Below are 22,237 nucleotides of genomic sequence, written 5' to 3'. Positions count from 1 at the left end.
CTAGATTATCATTAAATTAATTAAATAAATTACCTACAATTAGCTAAATTAAAATACAATAAAATAAACTATTCTATAATACAAAAAAAGCAAACACTGAATTACAAAAAATAAAAAATAATTACAAGAAGTTTAAACTAATTACACCTAATCTAAGCCCCCTAATAAAATAAAAAATCCCCCCAAAATAAAAAAAATGCCCTACCCTATTCTAAACTACCAAAGTAATCAGCTGTATTACCAGCCCTTAAAAGGGCTTTTTGCGGGGCATTGCCCCAAAGTAATCAGCTCTTTTACCTGAAAACAAAAATACAATACCCCCCCAACATTACAACCCACCACCCACATACCCCTACTCTAACCCATCCAAACCCCCCTTAAAAAAAACCTATCGCTAACCCCCTGAAGATCATCCTACCTTGAGTAGTCTTCACCCAGCCGAGCCAAATTCTTCATCCAAGGTGCGCAGAGGAGGTTCTTGATCCGGTAGAAGTCTTCATCCAAGCGGGGCAAGAAAAGGTCCTCCATCCAGTAGAAGTGTTTATCCAGGCGGCGTCTTCAATCTTCATCCATCCGGAGCGGAGCCATCTTCAAAGGAGCCGACGCAGAGCCATCCTCTTCAACTGACGACTTCCCGACGAATGAAGGTTCCTTTAAGGGACGTCATCCAAGATGGCGTCCCTTCAATTGCGATTGGCTGATAGAATTCTATCAGCCAATCGGAATTAAGGTAGAAAAAATCTGATTGGCTGATGCAATCAGCCAATCAGATTGAAGTTCAATCCGATTGGCTGATCCAATCAGCCAATCGTATTGAACTCGCATTCTATTGGCTGTTCCGATGTTAGGGAGGGCAGATTAGAGGTTAATACTATTTATTATAGTATTTGCGAGGCGGGAGTGCGGCGGTTTAGGGGTTAATACATTTATTATAGTGGAGGCGAGGTCCGGTCGGCAGATTAGGGGTTAATAAGTGTAGGTAAGGTAGCGGCGACGTTGGGGGTTAATAAGTGTAGTAGTATAATGCAGGTGTCAGCGATAGCGGGGGCAGCGGATTAGGGGTTAATAAGTGTAAGGTTAGGGGTGTTTAGACTCGGGGTTCATGTTAGGGTGTTAGGTGCAGACTTAGAGAGTGTTTCCCCATAGGAAACAATGGGGCTGCGTTAGGAGCTGAACGCTGCTTTTTTGCAGGTGTTAGGTTTTTTTCCAGCCCAAACTGCCCCATTGTTTCCTATGGGGATATCGTGCACAAGCATGTTTTTCCAGCTTACCGCTACCGTAAGCAACGCTGGTATTGAGGGTTGAAGTGGAGCAAAATTCTGCTCAACGCTCCCTTTTCTGAGCCTAACGCAGCCACTCAGACAACTCTAAATACCAGCGTTGTCTTAAGGGTGCGCTGGGAAAAAAAGCAGCGTTAGCTACACGGGTCTTTACCGACAAAACTCTAAATCTAGCCGTTATTCTTTTCTTTAAAACATGCATTGTTTTCATGTAATAATTGTCTGCTGTATTATAAATTCCATTTTGTTTGTATTTTCTGTTTGTTTTCTAGGGCAATCCACTACGCAAAGAAGAAATATTTGTTGCAATAAAAACATGTAAAAAGTTTCACAAAGATAGAAGTACGTCTTCTTGTCTGGTATAGTATGCAACCTTAAATAGCTACGTTGTATATGATCCCTTTTGGATCATAATATGAAAAAAATGCAAATTCAACTATAGATATATATATATATATATATATATATATATATATATATATATATATATATATATATATTACAAAATATTAGAGAATGTTTGTTTCTACCTGATGCAAATATATAATTATCTCTAATTCCATGTTCACATTGTTTGGCTATGTAATTTGTACAATATGAACACAATGGGCTCTATTTATCATTCCAATTCTCCTAAAAGTTCTCATGAGAAATAATTCCCCTATTTATCATTCAAAAATACTCCTAAAATTAGGCAAGTTTGACTGTAAAATTCTCCTACTCTTTCCTAACTCTCCTTGGAGAACTTGTTCTCCAAAAAAAGGGTTAAATTAGATCTTTTTAGTCGTATTTCATATAGTTCTCCTCATAATTCTCCTAGTTACAAATTTATCATTTATATTCTCCTGTTGAGGACTGAAAGTTCTCCTACAAGTTCCTACCATAAAGTTCTCCAAAGCTACAGTAGAGAACAGCATTAGAAATATATTCTCTACCAGAAGCAGTTACACACAAATAATAATGGTTATTGGAGTGCAATAATAATTTATGATGGAGTAAAAAAAAATATATATAATGGAGCACCAAAATAATATATAACAGAGCACAAAAATGATATCTATTGGGCATAAAAATAAGATATAAAAAGTGCTAAAATTGAAGCACTAAAACAATGAAAATGTAGCTCTATTTTCTTATATGAAAGTTTGCTGAAGAGGGGTGTTAACAAAGCTACTAGGAAGGCTGTATAAAGAGACATGGAGAATAGTTGCTTATTTTTAGTGATGAATAAGGAGAAGATACTAATCCGACTGGAGAAATTTATCATTAGTTCTCCCCAGCTCTCCTCAGCTCTCCCATGGAGAAAAAAACTACTTTTTTTAGGATAAATATGGGCGCACATGTGCACCTCTCCTAAGGAGAGCTGTGGAGAACTGATAGGAGAACAGAAAGGAGAATTCCCCAAATGATTGATAAATGGAGCTCAATATAGTTTAGCTTTATTTCTGTATGAGAGAAATAAATCTGTAATTAATAACCAAAAAAAGCATATTAAAATAATACAGTGCATTTTGTTTTCTTTAATAATGCAATGAGGGACCACAATTCATTACTCCTGGGATTCAACTCCTTGCCACATGAAGGAGCCAGAGATTCCCAAAACTCCAAAAGCACTTAATCCCCCCCCTCTCTGGTGAACGTGAAGAATTGAGGCCCATTTTCCACCTACATGAGAGACAGGGGGGATATTGGATTATTGGGTAGTGACACAATTACTCCCACGAGGAGGTAGTCACAATACTGACACAGTGTCAAGGGAACTGGTCCCTTAGCCTCCTCCTGTTGGTTCATCAGTATAATCCACAATTAGATCTTCTGATGTGCTGTACACTGTACTGGATGGGCTTTTTTACTGGAAGCATTCATCCCTGCAGCTGATAAGCACAGTAGAGTGGGTGCATATCAGCTAAGTAAAATGGCAATTTCCATCTAAAGGGGAGGAGAGTCCATGGCTTCATTCTTTACTGTTGGGAATTAAGAACCTGGCCACCAGGAGGAGGCAAAGACTTAAATACCTCCCCCACTTCCCTCATCCCCCAGTCATTCTTTGCCTTTCTTCACAGGAAGAGCAATAAGCCCGCCGAGACAAAATCGACACAAAGTATCGGCCTCCGATCGGTCTCCGGACCAAGTAGGGGGCAGATTATCTCTCTTCTCAGAAGCCTGGTTGCAGGATGTTCAGGATCCTTGGTTCTAGAAGTTGTCGCCCAGGGTTACAGGATAGGGTTCAGATCCCATCTGCCCAGGGGCAAATTCCTCCAGTCAAACCTGTCTTCAAGACCAGAAAAGAGAGAGGCCTTTCTAGAATGTGTGAGAGATCTCTCCTCTCTAGGTGTTATCGTACCAGTACCCCAAGCAGAAAGGGGTCTATGGTACTATTCAAATCTTTTTGTGGTTCCAAAGAAGGAGGGCACGTTCCGCCTGATTCTGGACCTAAAGTGTTTAAACAAGTTTCTGAGTGTTCCATCATTCAAAATGAAACTATTGGATATATTCTGCCCCTAGTTCAAGAGGGACAGTTCATGACAACCATAGACTTGAAGGACGCTTACCTTCATGTGCCAATCCACAGGGGCCACTTCAAGTTCCTGAGATTTTTACATTTCTGGACCAACACTTCCCCTCCCTTTGGTCTGGCGACGGCCCCGAGAGTCTTCACGAAGGTTCTGGGGGTGCTACTTGCGGTGGCCAGAGCCAGAGGCATTGCTGTGGCACCCTATCTGGACGACATCCTAGTCCAGACGCCGTCGCTCAGTCTAGCAGAGGATCATTCGTGGGCTCTTCTTCTTTTACTCCAATCTCACAGTTAGAAGATCTGGTTCTCTGGTTCCCAGCAACAGGGTGAAGCTCCTGGGCATGATAATAGAATCTATGTCCAGGAAAATATTTCTCACAGACCATTGACGCAGAAAGATTGCGTCCTCTTGTCTTGCCCTTCAATCCCCCTCAAATCCCTCAGTGGCTCAGTGTATGGAGGTGATCGGACTCATGGTTTCCAGCATAGACGTCATCCCATTCGCAAGGTTCCATCTCAGACCTCTTCAATTGTGCATGTTGAGACAGTGGAACGGCGATCATTCAGATCTATAACAGCAGATATTCATGGATGCTCAGACTCGGATCTCCCTCTCTTGGTGGATCCATTGGGAGCAACTGTCTATGGGGACATCTTTCTTGAGACCGTCCTGGGAGATTGTGACCATGGACGCGAGTCTGGCAGGATGGGGAGCTGTTTGGGGTGCCAGAATGGCACAAGGAAAATGGTCCCTGGAGGAGTTTCTCCTTCCGATAAATATTCTGGAACTCCATGCAATCTACAATGCTCCGAAGGCATGGCCTCTTCTGGGGTCATTCAGCTTCATCAGATTCCAGACCGACAACATTACCTCGGTGGCTTAGATCAACCATCAGGGGCGGTACAAGGAGCTCCCTAGCTATTAGGGAGGTGTCTCGGATCTTGGAGTGGGCGGAGTCCCAAAGCTGCTCGCGATTAACATTCCAGGTGTGGACAACTGGGAAGCAGACTTTCTCAGCAGGCAATCCTTCCATCTGGGGGAATGGTCCCTTCACCCCAAAGTGTTTGCAGAGATTTGTCTTATGTGGGGAACACTGGAGATAGATCTCATGACATCCAGACTCAATTGCAAGCTACCCTGATACAGGTCGAGGTCCAGGGATCACCAGGCAGAGCTAATAGCTTAAATTTTTTCGCCGTTACCACTTCTAACTCGTGTTGTGGCACAAATCAAACAGGAACGAGCTTCGGCCATTCTGATTGCGCCGTCATGGCTGTGGAGGACATGGTTTGCGGATCTGGTGAGGATCTCATCCTCTCCGCCGTGGAGGTTACCCTGTCGCAGGGATCTGCTGGAACAGGGCCCCTTTCAACATCAAAATCTTGATTCTCTGAGCCTGACTGCGTGGAGATTGAATGCTTAGTCTTGGCCAAGAGAGGCTTTTCGAAAAGTGTGATTGATACTCATATTCAGGCAAGGAAGCCAGTCACTCATCACATCTACCAAAAGGTGTGAAGGACTTACTTGTCCTTGTGTGAGAAGCATGGATATCCTTGGCATAAGATGAAGGTATCCAGGATTCTGTCCTTTCTCCAAGACGGTTTGGAGAAGGGTCTTGCCGCTAGTTCCTTAAAGGGACAGATTTCGGAATTGTCAGTCTTGTTGCATAGGAGACTCGCTGAGCTCCCTGACATCCAATCCTTTGTCTAGAATGAGGCCTGTCTTTAGACAGTCTGCTCCCCCATAGAGCTTAAACTTGGTCCTTAAGGTTTTGCAGAGGTCTCCGTTTGAGCCTATGCATTCCATTGACATTAAGATTCTGTCCTGGAAGGTTCTCTTCCTGTTGGGCATTGCATCGGCACGCAGAGTATCTGAACTGGCTGCCTTGCAATGTGAGCCTCCTTATCTGTTTTTTTATGCAGATAAGGCCGTGCTTCGCACTGGTTTGGGGTTCCTTCCCAAGGTGGTGTCTAACCGTAACATCAATCAGGAAATAGTGGTTCTGTCTTTGTGTCCTAACCCTTCTTCTAAGGAGAGGTTACTTCATAATCTGGTTGTGGTTCGTGCCCTGAAGTTCTATCTCCAGACTACGAAGGATTTCAGACAGTCTTCATCTCTTTTTGTGGTGTATTCAGGGAAGTACAAGGGGCAGAAAGCCTCTTCTACTTCTTTGTCCTTTTGGTTGAAGAGCTTGATTCACTTGGCCTATTAGACAGCAGGTCATAAGACTCCTCAGAGGATCACGGCTTATTCAACTAGTGCTGTGGCTTCGTCTTGGGCCTTCAAGAATGAGGCCTCTATGGAGCAAATTTGTAAGGTAGCTACCTGGTCCTCCTTACACACTTTTACAAAGTTTTACAAATTTTACATTTTTGGTTCTGCAGAAGCTGTGTTTGGGAGAGAGGTTTTGCAGGCGGTGGTGCCCTCAGATTAGGGTCCACCTTTTCCCTCCCAGTTTCATTCAGTGTCCTCTAGAGCTTGGGCATATGTTCCCAACAGTAATGCATGAAGCTGTGGACTCTCCTCCCCTTTAGATGGAAAACATAAATTATGCTTACCTGATAATTTCATTTCCATCAAGGGGAGGAGAGTCCACGCTCTTTCCAGTATCTCCGATGGGCGGACCTAAATTTAATTTATCTTCTGGCATCGTTTATACCCTGATATTACTCCTACTGTTCCTTGTTTCCTCGGCAGAATAACTGGGGGATAAGGGAAGTGGTGGAGGTATTTAAACCTTTGACTGGGGTGTCTTTGCCTCCTCCTGGTGGCCCGGTTCTTAATTCCCAACAGTAATGAATGAAGCCGTGGACTCTCCTCCCCTCAATGGAAATGAAATTATCAGGTAAGCATAATTTATGATTTTCTTTCTTCTGAAGTACTCATCTGCCGCAGGGGCCTTTGATACCCGTATCCTCACATATCAATGTGGGGGGGGGGGGTAAGACTGTCATACTCCAACAGCGGGGTGTGTGTGTGTATGTATATATATATATATATATATATATATATGTGCAATATCCCATATGTGTAGTTTTTTCATGTGACAACACTGAAGTAATGACACTTTGCTACAATGTAAAGTAGTGAGTGTATAGCCTGTATAACAGTGTAAATTTGCTGTCCCCTCAAAATAGCTTAACACACAGCCATTAATGTCTAAACCGTTGGCAACTTAAGTGAGTACACCCCTAAGTGGAAATGTCCAAATTGGGCCCAATTAGCCATTTTCCCTCCCCGGTGTCATGTGACTCGTTAGTGTTACAAGGTCTCAGGTGTGAATGGGGAGCAGGTGTGTTAAATTTCGTGTTGTCGCTTTCACAATCTTTTATACTGGTCACTGGTTCAACATGGCACCTCATGGCAAAGAACTCTCTGAGGATCTGAAAAAAATAATTGTTGCTCTACATAAAGATGGCCTAGGCTATAAGAAGATTGCCAAGACCCTGAAATTGAGCTGCAGCATGGTGGGCAAGACCATACAGTGGTTTCTCAGGACAGGTTCCACTCAGAACAGGCCTCGCCATGGCCAACCAAATAAGTTGAGTGCACATGCTCAGCGTCATATCCAGAGGTTGTCTTTGGGAATTAGATGTATGAGTGCTGCCAGCATTGCTGCAGAGGTTGAAGGGGTGGGAGGTCAGCCTGTCAGTGCTCAGACCATACGCTGCACACTGCATCAAATTGGTCTGCATGACTGTCATCCCAGAAGGAAGCCTCTTCTAAAGATGATGCACAAGAAAGCCCGCAAGCAGTTTGCTGAAGACAAGCAGACTAAGGACATAGATTACTGGAACCATGTCCTGTGGTCCGATGAGACCAAGATAAACTTATTTGGTTCAGATGGTGTCAAGCGTGTGGCGGCAACCAGGTGAGGAGTACAAAGACAAGTGTGCCTTGCCTACAGTCAAGCATGGTGGTGGGAGTGTCATGGTCTGGGCCTGCATGAGTGCTGCCGGCACTGGGGCGCTACAGTTGTTTGAGGGAATTATGAATGTCAACATGTACTGTGACCTACTGAAGCAGAGCATGATCCCCTCCCAACATGATAACGACCCCAAACACACCTCCAAGACGACCACTGCCTTGCTAAAGAAGCTGAGGGTAAAGGTGATGGACTGGCCAAGCATGTCTCCAGACCTAAACCCTATTGAGCATCTGTGGGGCATACTCAAACGGAAGGTAGGAGAGCGCAAGGTCTCCAACATCCACCAGCTCCGTGATGTCGTCATGGAGGAGTGGAAGGGTACTCCAGTGGCAACCTGTGAAACTCTGGTGAACTCCATGCCCAAGACGGTTAAGGCAGTGCTGGAAAATAATGGTGGCCACACAAAATATTGACACTTTGGGCCCAATTTGGACATTTCCACTTAGGGGTGTACTCCCTTTTGTTGCCAACGGTTTAGACATTAATGGCTGTGTGTTGTTATTTTGAGGGGACAGAACATTTAATAAAGGTTAAATTACAATGAATGCAGTATCCTGCAGGCTAGTAATTATATACAGCTGCGCTGTCCAAGAGGCAGCTAAATTTTTGTAGTAAACTGGCTAATATAATATTATATATGCATTTAATTATTAAAATCAACACAATTTAAAAAGATGGAAATCTGTGAGGACAGAGAAAAGAGAGGCGCCTTATGGGACAGTATCGCTAACGATACTGTCCCATAAGGCGCCTCTCTTTTCTCTAACCTCACCGATTTCCATCTTGTCATCTCTTCTAAGAGTGCTGCCTCTTCATCCAAGTGATCTGCTGTTTCAAGAACCTCTTCAACTTTTCGATCAGTTTCTGGTCTAGCTCCACTTCACCATTTGCGCACCTCCATAAGAGAGTCCACTTTCTCTTTTTTCTTACAATTTAAAAAGCAATTGCATCCAAGATAAAAAAATGTGCACAAAAAGAAATGTACAGCCTAAAAAACCAACCTAAAAATACATGACACAGAAATATACTGTTTTACATATAGAAAATGGCAAGCATATTATAGCTCAATAATGAATAATAATTAGTTTCTCATTTATATCAAATGTTCAGTTCGTTATTTGAATGAGAGTCTTTTTGTAAGCAAAGTCGTCTTTTTGTAAGCAAAGTTATCTCCTGATTATTAGTTGTTAAAGCTTGAAATATATAGCAAACACATCAGTGGCATAAGCTGAGAAGCTGCAAAGCTGCAGAGTATGGGCGAGAAGAAGGACAAAGGAATCCTTTAAAGCAGATATATTATTCCAATGGCAAGGTGTACATTTATACTTACACCGGTTGCCATTAGTAGTTGTCCTCCAAGCTTGAGAAAAGCTGTACGCAGCTGAAACGCGTTGCTCTTTGTTGTGACTCTCTTGGGCTTCCGTAGTCCTGTTACTCTGACGCCATGGGAGTTCATTGAACTCGATCAGACTCACAGCAGCCCTTCCACAAAAGTTTATAATTGTTTTATAATTATAAATATAATTATAAATATATTTTAATACACATTCTCTTATAAACCCTTTTTTTAATATTCTATTGTTCTTAATATACATTTTATTGGTTTTAAAATATTTTTTATAATTGTTCTTATCAAATGCCAGTATTTTTTATGAAATGCTATCTTTGTATATAACCCATCGCTGTTATACAGACTATGCTTTTACATAATATTTTTATACAGTTTGTTTGTAGAGATTTTGTATGTGAGGGCTGTTAACACTTAATACTAATAATTTTATAACTTCTACATTTGATGTTGAATATAGAAGATCTTAAGTATAAAATAGTGATCTTTTAATATTCTGAATGTTAGTTCCATTTTTGATGGTATATGTATGATTGTAACTTTAGGCATTTTATATATTTTTATAATTTTTATACATTATTGGAGATATGGACCTTAAGAGTCGAGCAGACTATTAACTTTTACACAAACTACCACATTGGTTTTTATATTTGAGAGCCCAAAATTATATATTTTCTAGTCCATAGAGCCATAAACTACATTTCCCAGAATTCTATATTGCAAACCGGCTACAATGGCATATTTTCGCCGGAAGTGACGCAGAATCCAAAAAACCGGAAGTAACGTATTCTCACTCCCAGTAGTTTACTAAGGTCCGTGAATGATTACAAATTAACAATCCGGATCCTCTGATACACCTAAGGGTATTCCGTTTCAGGTTAATATACAACAAAAGTTAGTGTAAACTTAGATTTGGGATATTTATTTTAAAAGTGAAATGGCTTCTTTGAATATCACTAAGACCAGAAGTGACTTAATAAATGATACTAATAGTCACCATTTTGACTAAGGACAATGATCAAAATCAATGATATACATAAGGGCATTTTCTAGACCGGACGTGACCTAATAGTGGCACTAATAGCCACCATTTTGACTAAGGGCAATGATCGAAATCAATGATATATATAAGGGCATTTTCGAGACCGGAAGTGACCTAATAATGGCAATGAGTCACTATTTTGATTAAGGGCAAAGACCGAAATCAATGATATACATAAGGGCATTTTCGAGCCTGGAAGTGACCTAATAATGGTAATAAGAGTCACCATTTTGATTAAGGACAATGACCGAAATCAATGATATTACACAAGGGCATTTTTGAGGCGGGAAAAAGTCTAGATTATGATTAGCCAATACAGGCAATTTAAGTCTTAACACTACTAGCAGTTGCCATCTTGAAAAAGGCCCAGTTTGGAGCCGAAACGCCTCGATATAGACAGTCACTGCTCGAGTCTGAAAATAGGGTAAGCCTATTCCTAATAGTCTCAATTTATTTTATCAGTATTGCACTATGTCATTTTTGTTTTCACAGGTATCAATTATATTGGATATTATATTGGATTTTTGAAGCTTCACTTTTTGGTTCTATATTTTCCATTTTTATAACTTCATTTTTAGCTTTTTAGCTTTTATTTTTATTTTTGTTTTTATTAATTTTTTGGGAACACTGGATACAACCTACTTAGGATTCACCACACTAGGAGTCTCCATTTGGACTCATTGGATATTCACAGAGGACATTCATATCCACTTTGGACATATTATATTATTTTTTTTAGACACTTATTTTTATACACAGCTATATTATTTCCTCGCAAATTTGATGAAACTTGTCTTGAGGATCAATTGATCAGAATTGGTTTTAATTGTTTTTAATAGTTTTTATCTGTCATTCTGAATTGTGGATAGGGTACCCTACCGTATGTTAAGTTTGTAATAAATTAATTTTTTACTTTGCTATTTTAGCATATGTAGATAATTTTGCCTTTTTTAGGCGCTCCCTCCTATTCATATCTATTATCTTTGAGTTTTTAGGGATCTCATTTTGGGAGCTTGCATCGTGTAATGTTGGCTCTGTATACAAATGAATTTCATTATGTTTGCTATATACTGTATTCAAGCTTTAACAACTACTAATCAGGAGACGACTTTGCTTACAAAAAGACGACTTTGCTTACAAAAAGACTCTCATTCAAATACAGAACTGAACATTTGATATAAATGAGAAACAAATTATTATTTATTATTGAGCTGTAATATGCCTGCCATTTTCTATATGTAAAACAGTATATTTCTGTGTTATGTATTTTTAGGTTGTTTTTTTAGGTTGTACAATCCTTTTTGTGCACATTTTTTATCTTGGATGCAATTGCTTTTTAAATTGTTTTGATTTTAAAAATGAAATGCATATATAATATTATAACCTATCTATGTCTTTATATTAGCCAGTTTACTACACACATTTAGCTGCCTTTTGGCAGCTGTATATAATTACTAGCCTGCAGGATACTGCAGTCATTGTAATTTAACCTTTATTACTGAGTATACTAAGGATTAAGGGATTCCTTTTTTCTATAGAGCTGCCTTGTGTGTCTTTTATTCTCAGCGCTGTGGCCTGTATTTTGGGGACAGAACATTTACACTGTTATACAGGCTGTACACTCACTACTTTACATTGTAGCAAAGTGTCATTTCTTCAGTGTTGTCACATGAAAAGATATAATAAAATATTTACAAAAATGTGAGGGGTGTACTCAATTTTGTGGGATACTGTGTGTGTGTGTGTATATATATGTATATATATATATATATATATCTGTGTATATATATATATATATATATATATATATATATATATATATATATGTATATATATATATATATACTATATAGTAAAAAATTTAATATATATATACATTTTTACTATATGTTATTTGTTATATATATATTTTTTTATTTGTACACTAAGAGGGTCTCTATTCTGCTGATTGTCTCCTATTCTCTCAGACGTTTCTGTTTTTCTGTTAGTTCCTGAGCTTTTACATTTTATTTGTGGGTTTTTTATCTTGTTTGTATATCTTATGATGGAGCATTCTGGAACTGCCTATACTCTTGCTAACATAGATCATTTAGAGGGTAAATCCAACTTATTTAGTCACTTTAAGTGTATTATTTTTTCAAGCTGATACCTGCAACACCTTAGCTCAGCTTTGCAATTCCTATATAGCTCATATTATATATTACAATCAGACCAATGTTGCATTTGCCTCTAAGGTAATATGTTCTCCCTCTGTTTGTTCTATACTGTGGAGTGCTTCAGATTTTGCTCCAGGATATAAGGATTTTGTATGCTCTACAATTTCTGAGATATTGGTGGCTATGCCTCCTCCAAGTAAGCGCAAAAGGACTGTGTCTGATGTTCATGCTACAGTCAGTTTATCTAGAACCTCTGAATCTCATAAGATTAGATCAGCTAAACACCTTCTTATTAAATCTGACTTTTCAGATTTGTCATCTGAAGATGAAATAGATTCTGATGATCAGGAGTCGGTTACTGATCAAAATACAGAATCCTGCTTATTCATGTTCAAGCATGAACATTTTTGCACTTTGCTTAAAGAGGTTTTATTTACTGTAGGTGTGCAGGATCCTAAGCCTCAGGAGATCTCCAGTTAATTGCAAATTTGAGGCTTTTCACAGTAAAGCTTTTCAACAAGCAGGTTTGCTGTTCAGACAAGCAATCGGTGTAGCTTGTGTGGCTGCAGCTTCTACTCTGTGGTGTGATAATCTTTATGATGACTTATCAGATGATTCTGCAGAGGAACATTTTCAACATCGGTTGAAACTCATAAGATCTGCTAATGCCTTCATTTGTGATGTGATTATTGATATAATCAAAATAAATGCTAATAATATGGCCTTGTGGTTGAAGTTATGGTCAGCAGACATGGTTTCAGAATATAGACTTTTATCTCTCCATTTTCAAGGGAAGATCTTGTCTGGGCCTCGTCTAGAAGCAGTCATTTCTACTAGAGGTAAAGGAACTTTTCTCCGTCAAGACAAGAAGCCTAAGGTAAAGAATAGAGCAATCGGTCATTTTCATTCCTTTCGTCAATCAAAGAACCAAATATCCACTTCTGACAGAAGTAGGAATCGTTCAGATCTTCCCGGAACTCCAGTCCCATTTGGAACAAGGCTAAAGAGTTAAATAAGCCTTCTTTCTCTTCCAAATCTACATGAAGGTGTGGCCCCCGATGCAAATTATTTTCTGGTAGATGGCAGATTACGTCTTTTTTGGGATCTCTGTTCAGGATCCTTAGGTTCTAATCATAATATCCCTGGGGTACAGAATACGCTTCAAATCAAGACCTCCCAGGGGAAGGTTTCTTCTCTCCTGTGTTCCAAAGGACCCCATAAAGGCAAATGCCTTCAAGCTGAATCAGACCTGAAACAGATTGGAGTGATCGTTCCAGTACTTGCTTTGGAACAAGGCCAGGATTTCTACTCAAAACTTTTTTATTGTTGCCAAAAAAGAGGGGAATTACTGGCCTATTTTGTTTTTAAAAACTCTAAACAAGTTTCCCAGGGTTCGTACTTTTAAGATGGAAACAATTCAGACTATTCAACCTTCTGGTTCAGCAGGGGCAGTATATATCCACAATAGATTTGAAGGATGGTTACCTTAATATCACTAACCACAAAGACCATTACCAGTTTCTGAGGTTTGCCTCTCCTGTCAATAATGTAATAATGGTTTAAGGTATTTTGGTGGCTCCATACCTGAATCTTCATTCCAAAGAGCTATCATTCTCCTTAAACAAGTGTCTCTTTCCTAGGAGTCATAATAGACCCAATTTGTATGAGAGTTTCCTTAATGGATCAAAAAGAGATGTGTAACTATTCAATCTCTTTTTTAATGCTACGGTAGATCAGTGCATGGAGGTGTTAGGTCTGATGATAGCAGCATCAGATGCTGTTCCTTTTGTACGATTTCACATGAGACCTCTTCAGCTTTGCATGCTACATAATGGGTGCAAGTACTATATGCAGCTTTCTCAAAGAATCCTCTTGGATTCCAAACTAAGACAGTGTCTATCCTGGTGGAAAAATCACCTCCTTTGTCCACCCGACTTGGACAATAGTCACTACAGAGCTCTGTGCAATCATCAGGGCCCTTTAGAGCTGGCCTCTCCTGAAAGAGGAAACTTATCTGTGTTTTCAGTAAGACAATGTCACAGCGGCAGCCTATATCAATCATCAAGCGGGAACTCACAGTTCTTTAGCAATTTTTACTTTGGCAGAGATCAATCTCTGTACAATTTCAGCAATTCATAACCCAGGTGTGAACAACTGCGACGTTCTATCATCATGGTCTTGAGTCTCTCAATTTGAGGGCTTGGTGCCTAATTTTAAACAAAAGAGGTTTTTCTGATGCTCTAGTTGGAAACCTTAATTCAGGCCTGTTCCTTGAAAAATCTATTACAGGATTTGGAATGTTTTTCTTTCCTTGCGTGAAAGACAAGGTTTTAGATGGCATTCCTTTAGAATTCCTAGAATTCTTCAATTGTTACAAAAGAGCTTTGATAAGGGTTTATCTGCAAGCACTATACAGGAAAAATTGTCTTCTCTTTCAGTATTATGCCACAAGATAATTGCTAACCTTCCTGACTTTTAGAGCTTTGTTAAAAATTGAGTCAAGATAAGACCAGTGATTAAACCAATTTCTCTACTTTGGAACCTTAATTTGCTTCTTAGATTTTTGCAGGTCTCTCCCTTTGAGTTCATGCATAGTTTAGACATTCAGCTTCTGTCTTAACAATATGTTCTGCCAGAAGAGTTTCTGACCCTCTACCCACTTGACCCCTACAAAAGCTATCCTGTACACCGACTATGTTTACAGCGCTGCGGAATCTGTTGGCGCTCTACAAATACCTGATAATAATAATAGTTGTCTGCTGTTTTTTGTGAACCTAATTGTTTTAGCCAGGATAAGGTGGTTTAAAGGGACACTGAACCCAAATTTTTTCTTTCGTGATTCAAATAGAGCATGCAATTTTAAGCAACTTTCTGATTTACTCCTATTATCAAATTTTCTTCATTCTTTTGGTATCTTTATTTGAAATGCAAGAATGTAAGTTTAGATGCTGGCCCATTTTTGGTGAAAACCCTGGGTTATTCTTGCTGAGTGGTGGATAAATTCATCCACCAATAAAAAAAGTGCTGTCCACAGTCCTGAAACAAAAAAGAAGCTTAGATGCCTTCTTTTTCAAATAAAGATAGCAAGTGAACGAAGAAAAAATGATACTATGAGTAAATTAGAAAGTTGCTTAAAATTGCATGCTCTATCCGAAACACAAAAGAAAAAAATTGGGTTCAGTGTCCCTTTAAGGATTAGGTTTGTCTTTTTACCAAAGTAGAACATTAATAGGGAAATTGTAGTTCCCTGTCTGTGTCCTAATCCTCAGAAATCTGAAGAAGGCTTCTAATCTAGATGTAGTGAAAGCTTTAATATTCTACTTACAGGCTACAAAGGATTTTAGACAGTCCTCTAAATTGTTCATTAATTTCTCTGGTCCACACAGAGTCTAGATGGTCACTGCCATTACTTTGGCTTCTTGGCTAAAACTCTTGATTCATAAGGCTACAGCCCATCCATGTGATAACTTTTCACTTCTTCGGCTTTTAAAACTGAGGCTTCTATTGAACAAATGTGCAAGGCAGCAACATGGTCATCCTTGCATATCATTACTAAAACCACTTTGATTTTTTTCCTTCTTCTGAAGTGACTTTTGGTAGGAAAGTGCACCAGGCAGTGTCTGGAAATTAGATGCCTGCCTTTTTAAAAAAGATCTCCTGCCCAAAATTACTTGTGGACTCCACAGCTTCGGGTATTTGTTCCCAGAAGCAATGGATCGTCAATTCTCACCACCTTATGAAAGAAAACAAAGTTTATTCTTACCCAATGATAAATTTCTTTCTTTCTTTCATTGTGGTGAGCGTCCAGGAGCCCCATCCAAAAATTAAAAAAAATAAAATTCTGCCAGCAGTTCTAGTTTGCACCTCCTTTTCCATGGTTTGTTCTTTCCTACTTTTATACTTTTCCTTGCTTGGCTATACCTCAGACTAGCATACAAGAGAGGTAAGAGGGATTAAGCGCTCTTGGAGTTTTGTGAAGCATTGTCTCCTCCTAGTGGGCAGGAGGTGAATTTCAGGAGTAATGAATTTTGAACTCTCGCCACCATGAAAGAAATTAATTTATCGGTTAGGAATATTTTGTTGTTGTTGTCGCTTAATTTACATATTTAAATGAAGTTTTTTCCATGGAGGGTGTATACTACATACTTAGATGTGCTGCAATTTGCCTGATTCTGTTACATGCTGCAGTGTACAACCTCATTTATATCTGACATTTGAATCACCAAAGCTAAGCAGAACAGGCAATATATTCAAGAAAAGTTTATAATATTACAAAATATTCAATTTGTGCCAGTGGCATTGATGTTTTATATAATTTTAAAACATTTACTATGGATGTAGATCTTTTCAATTGAAGTGCTTAATTGGTCTTATCAACTATTCATATTAAAATAGTAATTGTCTGCAATACCCACATGTCATCAAAGGTTAACATTGCTTATCCAGCATTCCCTTTTCTCTTAAAATGTTTATATATATATATATATATATATATATATAGATAATCATTTATCTTTCTAGATCCTTTTTATCTCTTTTATGATATTTCAGGGAGTGATATATATTGCCAATCTGTTGTTAAATGGGTTGCATTTAATCATCCTCTGAACTGATTTTCTGTAAATCTGTGGCCTACTTGTGTTTCTCTGATATTCCTTATGAAAGCACATGAAGAGGAAAATACTGGGCCACTATCATACTACCACTTGAAATGCAGAGCATTTAGATATACAGTAGACACTCCTACTCCTGCCCACTTATCTAAGCTTCCAGATCTTTCTTTCTTTTAAAGTTTCTGTATTCGGAAAAGGCACATTCTTTAGAACTGTGATCTCATCTTTTACTATTAACTAGTGGATGCGACTCTTGTCTATGATACAAATCTGCAAATTTCTGACCACTCTGTGTGCTATGCATGTGAACTGTATGGGTCCTGTCAACCACAAAGTTTGCATCACACCCTTTCTAAATATGTTGGGATTCGGGATTCACCAGCAAGACATAGTGTCCTGATGTATAGGTTGCCTCTTCTTTCATACCTGCAACTAGGAGGTCAGCATGCCCAAATCTTATTTTTATTATTTTGTACATGTAAACTTTAATCTTGGTCTCTCTTTTCCATCCATCATCATAGGGTACACATTGCATTGAGTTTATTGCCATGAGTACACACCCCAATCACCTCTATATATCCATATATCATGGCCTGTGAAAATTGACATGTATTTGTAATCTATATATTCCTGGCCCAAATCCCCATAAAAAAGCAGCAAGCATTCCACATAAATAACCCTGATAAGAGCTAGGAGTAAGCTAGACTACAAGCGTTATTTATTTTAATGTAGCCACAAAAGGGTTCCTGTATTCACTGTTCTGAGCTACAATTCTTACCACACACTGCATCCAGGAAAGTTTTTGCTAACTTTTTGTCAGGGTGCCAGGAATCAGACTGAGACGAAAAGTGCAAAAATAATCACACCTTTATTAATAGCAAAAAATAATAAAAAGTCCACAAAACAAATAACAAGCCAGGAATCAAAACCAGAGCTGGTAGTCAGACGAGCCGAGTCAGGAGCCAAAGCGAATAGTCAGACGAGCCGAGTCAGGAGCCAAAGCGAGTAGCCAGAGGAGCCGGAATCAGGAACAAGGAGAACAGCAGAGTCAGGAACAAGCCAGGAATTAGGAACCAGGAGGGACGTCAGACAGCCAGATAATACACAGGAGCTCTCACAAACAGGTCTGAGACAATGCTAGGGCAAAGCATACTGAACAGAGGCCCTTTAAATAATAAGTGATGACAGCACAATTCTGAGACTGTATCCTGTCTCACACTGATGATGAACACCAGTCTGGCCATAAAAAGAAGTGCAGGAAATGAGCAGCATCACACAGTATGCACCAGAGTCAGCAAGAGAGGTGAGTAAAATGGCTGCCAGCAGCACATGGCAAACAAAGGAGGGAAAAAACCCTGACACTTTTTTTTTTCAAGAGTAGTACTCTGTGACTTTGTATCATCCTCAGAATTCAGACGTTCTTAATTCAAATTGTGTTCCGACTACTCATATCTGTTTTTCTCCCTTTACAAATGACGATGCAATGTCAAACCTTATATCACCCTCTTCTCGCAGTCACAGCACATAAGTACAAGATTATTCTTTCTGCCTCACACAGCAACTTCTCTCCCAACATTTTAGGACAATCATTAATATACTAGTCCTATAACCCGTGTACACGGGCCAATTTTTTTTAAGTACCACGGTTGAAACCCTTGCTCCCTCTCTCTCCCCCTCTATTTTGTGCTCTCTCTCTCCCCCCTCTCTTTTGAGCTCTCTCTCTCCCCCCTATTTTGCACTCTCTATTCCCCCTCTTTTGCTTTCTCTCCCCCCTCTTTTGCTCTATCTCTCTCTCCCCCCTCTTTTGCTCTCTCTCTCTCTCCCCCCTCTTTTGCTCTCTCCCCCCTCTTTTGCTCTCTCCCCCTCTTTTGCTCTCTCTCTCCGCTATTTTGCTCTCTTTATCCCCTATTTTGCTCTCTTTATCCCCTATTTTGCTCTCTCTCCCCCCTCTTTTGCTCTCTCCCCTATTTTGCTCTCTCCCCTATTTTGCTCTCTCCCCCCTCTTTTACTCTCTCTCCCCCTCTTTTTGATCTCTCTCCCCCTCTTTTGCGCTCTCTCTCTACCCCCTCTCCTTTGCGCTCTCCCCCCTCTCCTTTGCGCTCTCTCCCCCCTCTCTTTTACGCTCTCTCCCCCTCTCTTTTGCACTCTCTCCACTTCTCTTTTGCGCTATCTCTCTCCCTCTTTTGCGCTCTCTCTCCCCCTTCTCTTTTGCTCTCTCTCTCCCCCTTCTCTTTTTGAGCGCTCTCTCCCTCTCTTTTGCGCTCTCTCCCCCCTCTCTTTTGCGCTCTCTCTCCCTCTTTTGAGCTCTCTCCCCCTTCTCTTTTGCACTCTCCCCCCTCTCTTTTGAGCTCTCACTCCCCCCTCTCTTTTGAGCTCTCTCTCCCTCTCTTTTGCGCTCTCTCCTCTCTCTCCCTCTCTTTTGCTCTCTCTCCCCCCTCTCTTTTGAACTCTCTCTCTCCCCCCTCTCTTTTGAGCTCTCTCTCTCCCCCCTCTCTTTTGAGCACTCTCTCTCCCCCCTCTCTTTTGCACTCTCTCTCCCCCCCTCTCTTTTGAGCTCTCTCTCCCTCTCTTTTGCACTCTCTCTCTCCCCCTCTTTTGTGCTCTCTCTCCCCCTCTTTTGCACTCTCTCTTTTTCCCTATTTTGCGCTCTCTCCCCCCTCTCTTTTGAGCTCTCTCTCCCCCTCTTTTGTGCTCTCTCTCTCTCCCCCTCTTTTGCGCTCTCTCCCCCCCCTCTCTTGCGCTCTCTCCCCCCCCTCTCTTTTGAGCTCTCTCTCTCCCCCTCTCTTTTGAGCTTTCTCTCTCTCCCCTCTCTCTTTTGAGCGCTCTCTCTCCCCTCTCTCTTTTGAGCGCTCTCTCTCCCCTCTCTCTTTTGAGCGCTCTCTCCCCTCTCTCTTTTGCGCTCTCTCCCCCTCTTTTGCGCTCTCTCCCCCTCTTTTGCGCTCTCTCTCTCCCCCTCTCTTTTGCGCTCTCTCTCTCCCCCTCTCTTTTGCGCTCTCTCTCTCCCCCTCTCTTTTGAGCTCAATCTCTCCCCCCTCTCTTTTGAGCTCTCTCTCTCCCTCTCTTTTGAGCTCTCTCTCTCCCCCCTCTCTTTTGCACTCTCTCTCTCTCCCCCCTCTCTTTTGAGCTCTCTTCCCCCTCTTTTGCTCTCTCTCTCTCCTCCTCTTTCTCTTCCCCCTCTTTTGCTCTCTCTCTCTCCTCCTCTTTCTCTCCCCTCCTCTTTTGCTCTCTCTCACCTCTTTTGCTCTCTCTTTCTCTCTCTCTCTCTCTCCCCCCCTCTTTTGCTTTCTCTCCCCCCCCTCTTTTACTCTCTCTCTCTCCCTCTTCCCCCCTCTTTTGCTCGCTTTCTATATTTCCCTCCTCTCTTTTGGTCTCTCCCACCTCTCTCCCGCTGACCACGCCCCTTTAAACGCACACCCACTAGGCCACGCCCCCTTGCCACACCCGCAAGGCCACGTCCCCATAACAGTACGTCCGGTCACGCCACGCCCCCATCACGGCACGCCCAGTCACGCCCCGACCAGGCAGCTTCCGCAGTGCGCACTCCTCTGCTCATCAAGGCCAGGTATGTTTGTCCTCTGCAGTCTCTACTGCGCATGACTGCATCTGACAAACATACCTGGCCTTTTATTATATAAGATAGCAATATAAATTAATTAGAAATTACCTGGTTTGATGTCTGGAACCAGTTGATCAAAGGATTGACTAAAGGAACTTGACAGAGTGACGGAAAAATAATCCGTAGACAGCATCAATGTCATGGGCTGGCACCTAATATCTTTCCACAACAGAATATACCTTCTAGATCACCAAGATTTGTAATTGAATCATTTCATGTTTGTAGTTCAGTATATGCTCAATCTTGCATAGGGATATGACTTAGAGAGGGAAAAGTAGAGGTAGTTCCATTTGTCTATGAATAATCGGTAAAGACACTGTAGGATATAATAAGTATCTATGTTGCATCACTCTGATCTGGGGTATAGTTGTTTCACTCCTAAATAGTATTGACTGAAAATAATTAAACAATTTTTCATTAATTCTTTTGTACTGGTCATTAGTTCCCTGAGGACAAGCAAATGGTGGCACCCAAGAATTTACAGAACCTTTGAATTGTTTCTGTCACTGTTCTACAGTATATTTCAATGTCAATGGGTATGCCTTGGAGTAAAATTATAATTTATAAGAAATAAAATGAGCTTGTTTTAAAAACCACCACTCAAATGATTGTATAATCAAATAAACAAAAGATGCACAGTGAAAACACTGAGGGCCAGATTACGAGTGGAGCGCTATCTTAAAGTGCGCCTGTATAGGGGCAACTTTGCCTGTTTATGATGCACATTAAATAACCAGCTGTCGCTGGTTAATGTGACCACGAGTTTGAGGCTTCACTTTGCACTATAAATCATTAACCAGAGATCAGATCTCTAGTTGGTAAAAAAAAGTTGCCCCAATTGTATGCTCTATATGAAGTAAAGTAATATTAAATAAAAATATGAGCATCTTTATTTTTTAGTAAAAAAACTGCACAAAGCAGTTATAAAGGGATTAAAGTGAGGGGATGTGAGGTGTTAGAAAAAAACAGCACTGAAAGTGCCTTTACATGGATGTCAATAGGGGACTGTGTTTTCAATATAAATATATATATATGTATATGCTTGTATACATATACAGTATATTTATGTGTTAATATTTGTATATACACATAAAAACATTAATATATATGAATATAAGCATATACATATATATTAATTGCTGCACAATTCTGCGTGACTTGCCACCTGCGCTGCACTACGTGGTTTGTCGTGTCTGTCGGGAAGAAACCTAGGAAAGCGCACTCTCGTGAGTGCTTGGCTTCCAGGCAATGCGAATGTGAGGTTGTGTTCCCATTGAGTCGCAATTGTAATACCAGAGCACATTTCCGTGCAAAAACAAAGGGAGTCAGTGGCGCCTAAGGCTGACTGTTAAATACAAATAACAACAATCAAATAGTGATAAACCAACTATAAGAGAACCAACATTAATGTTGCTGACATTTCCGTGCAATATCGCACTCCATTTGTAATCTAGCCCTGAATATAGCTGAATAAGTTAAAATGTTAACATTTTATTCCATCCTTTTAAAAACATAAAGTTATAGCATATACCTCCACTAAGAAGTCTGTAGTTGTCTGGGTACTGAAAGTGGTTGTAACAGACATGAAAGGAGGGTGTGAGGTACCTATTTGGGGCACAAGAAGAATACAAAAATAGAAACAGAGACACGAAGTAAAAAAGATCCTAATATCCCCCTCAATCTATCCCTTCCCAAAAGACAAATCAAGAATCAGATACAGAAAAACACAGTAGAGAGG

General features: G+C 40.3%; 1 protein-coding gene across 1 annotated transcript in view; it reads left to right on the top strand.

The window, feature by feature from the left end:
* Positions 1-22,237, top strand: part of B3GLCT (beta 3-glucosyltransferase) — a 1,048,073-nt gene that overhangs the window by 807,577 nt on the left and 218,259 nt on the right. Inside the window, exon 10 of the mRNA XM_053708467.1 lies at positions 1,553-1,622. Coding sequence (XP_053564442.1) covers positions 1,553-1,622 — 70 coding nt within the window. The remainder of the gene's footprint in view (positions 1-1,552; positions 1,623-22,237) is intronic.

Source organism: Bombina bombina, chromosome 3 (genome assembly GCF_027579735.1).
Source record: "Bombina bombina isolate aBomBom1 chromosome 3, aBomBom1.pri, whole genome shotgun sequence".
Taxonomy (NCBI): Eukaryota; Metazoa; Chordata; class Amphibia; order Anura; family Bombinatoridae; genus Bombina; species Bombina bombina.
This window is presented reverse-complemented; position numbering and strand designations above follow the sequence as displayed.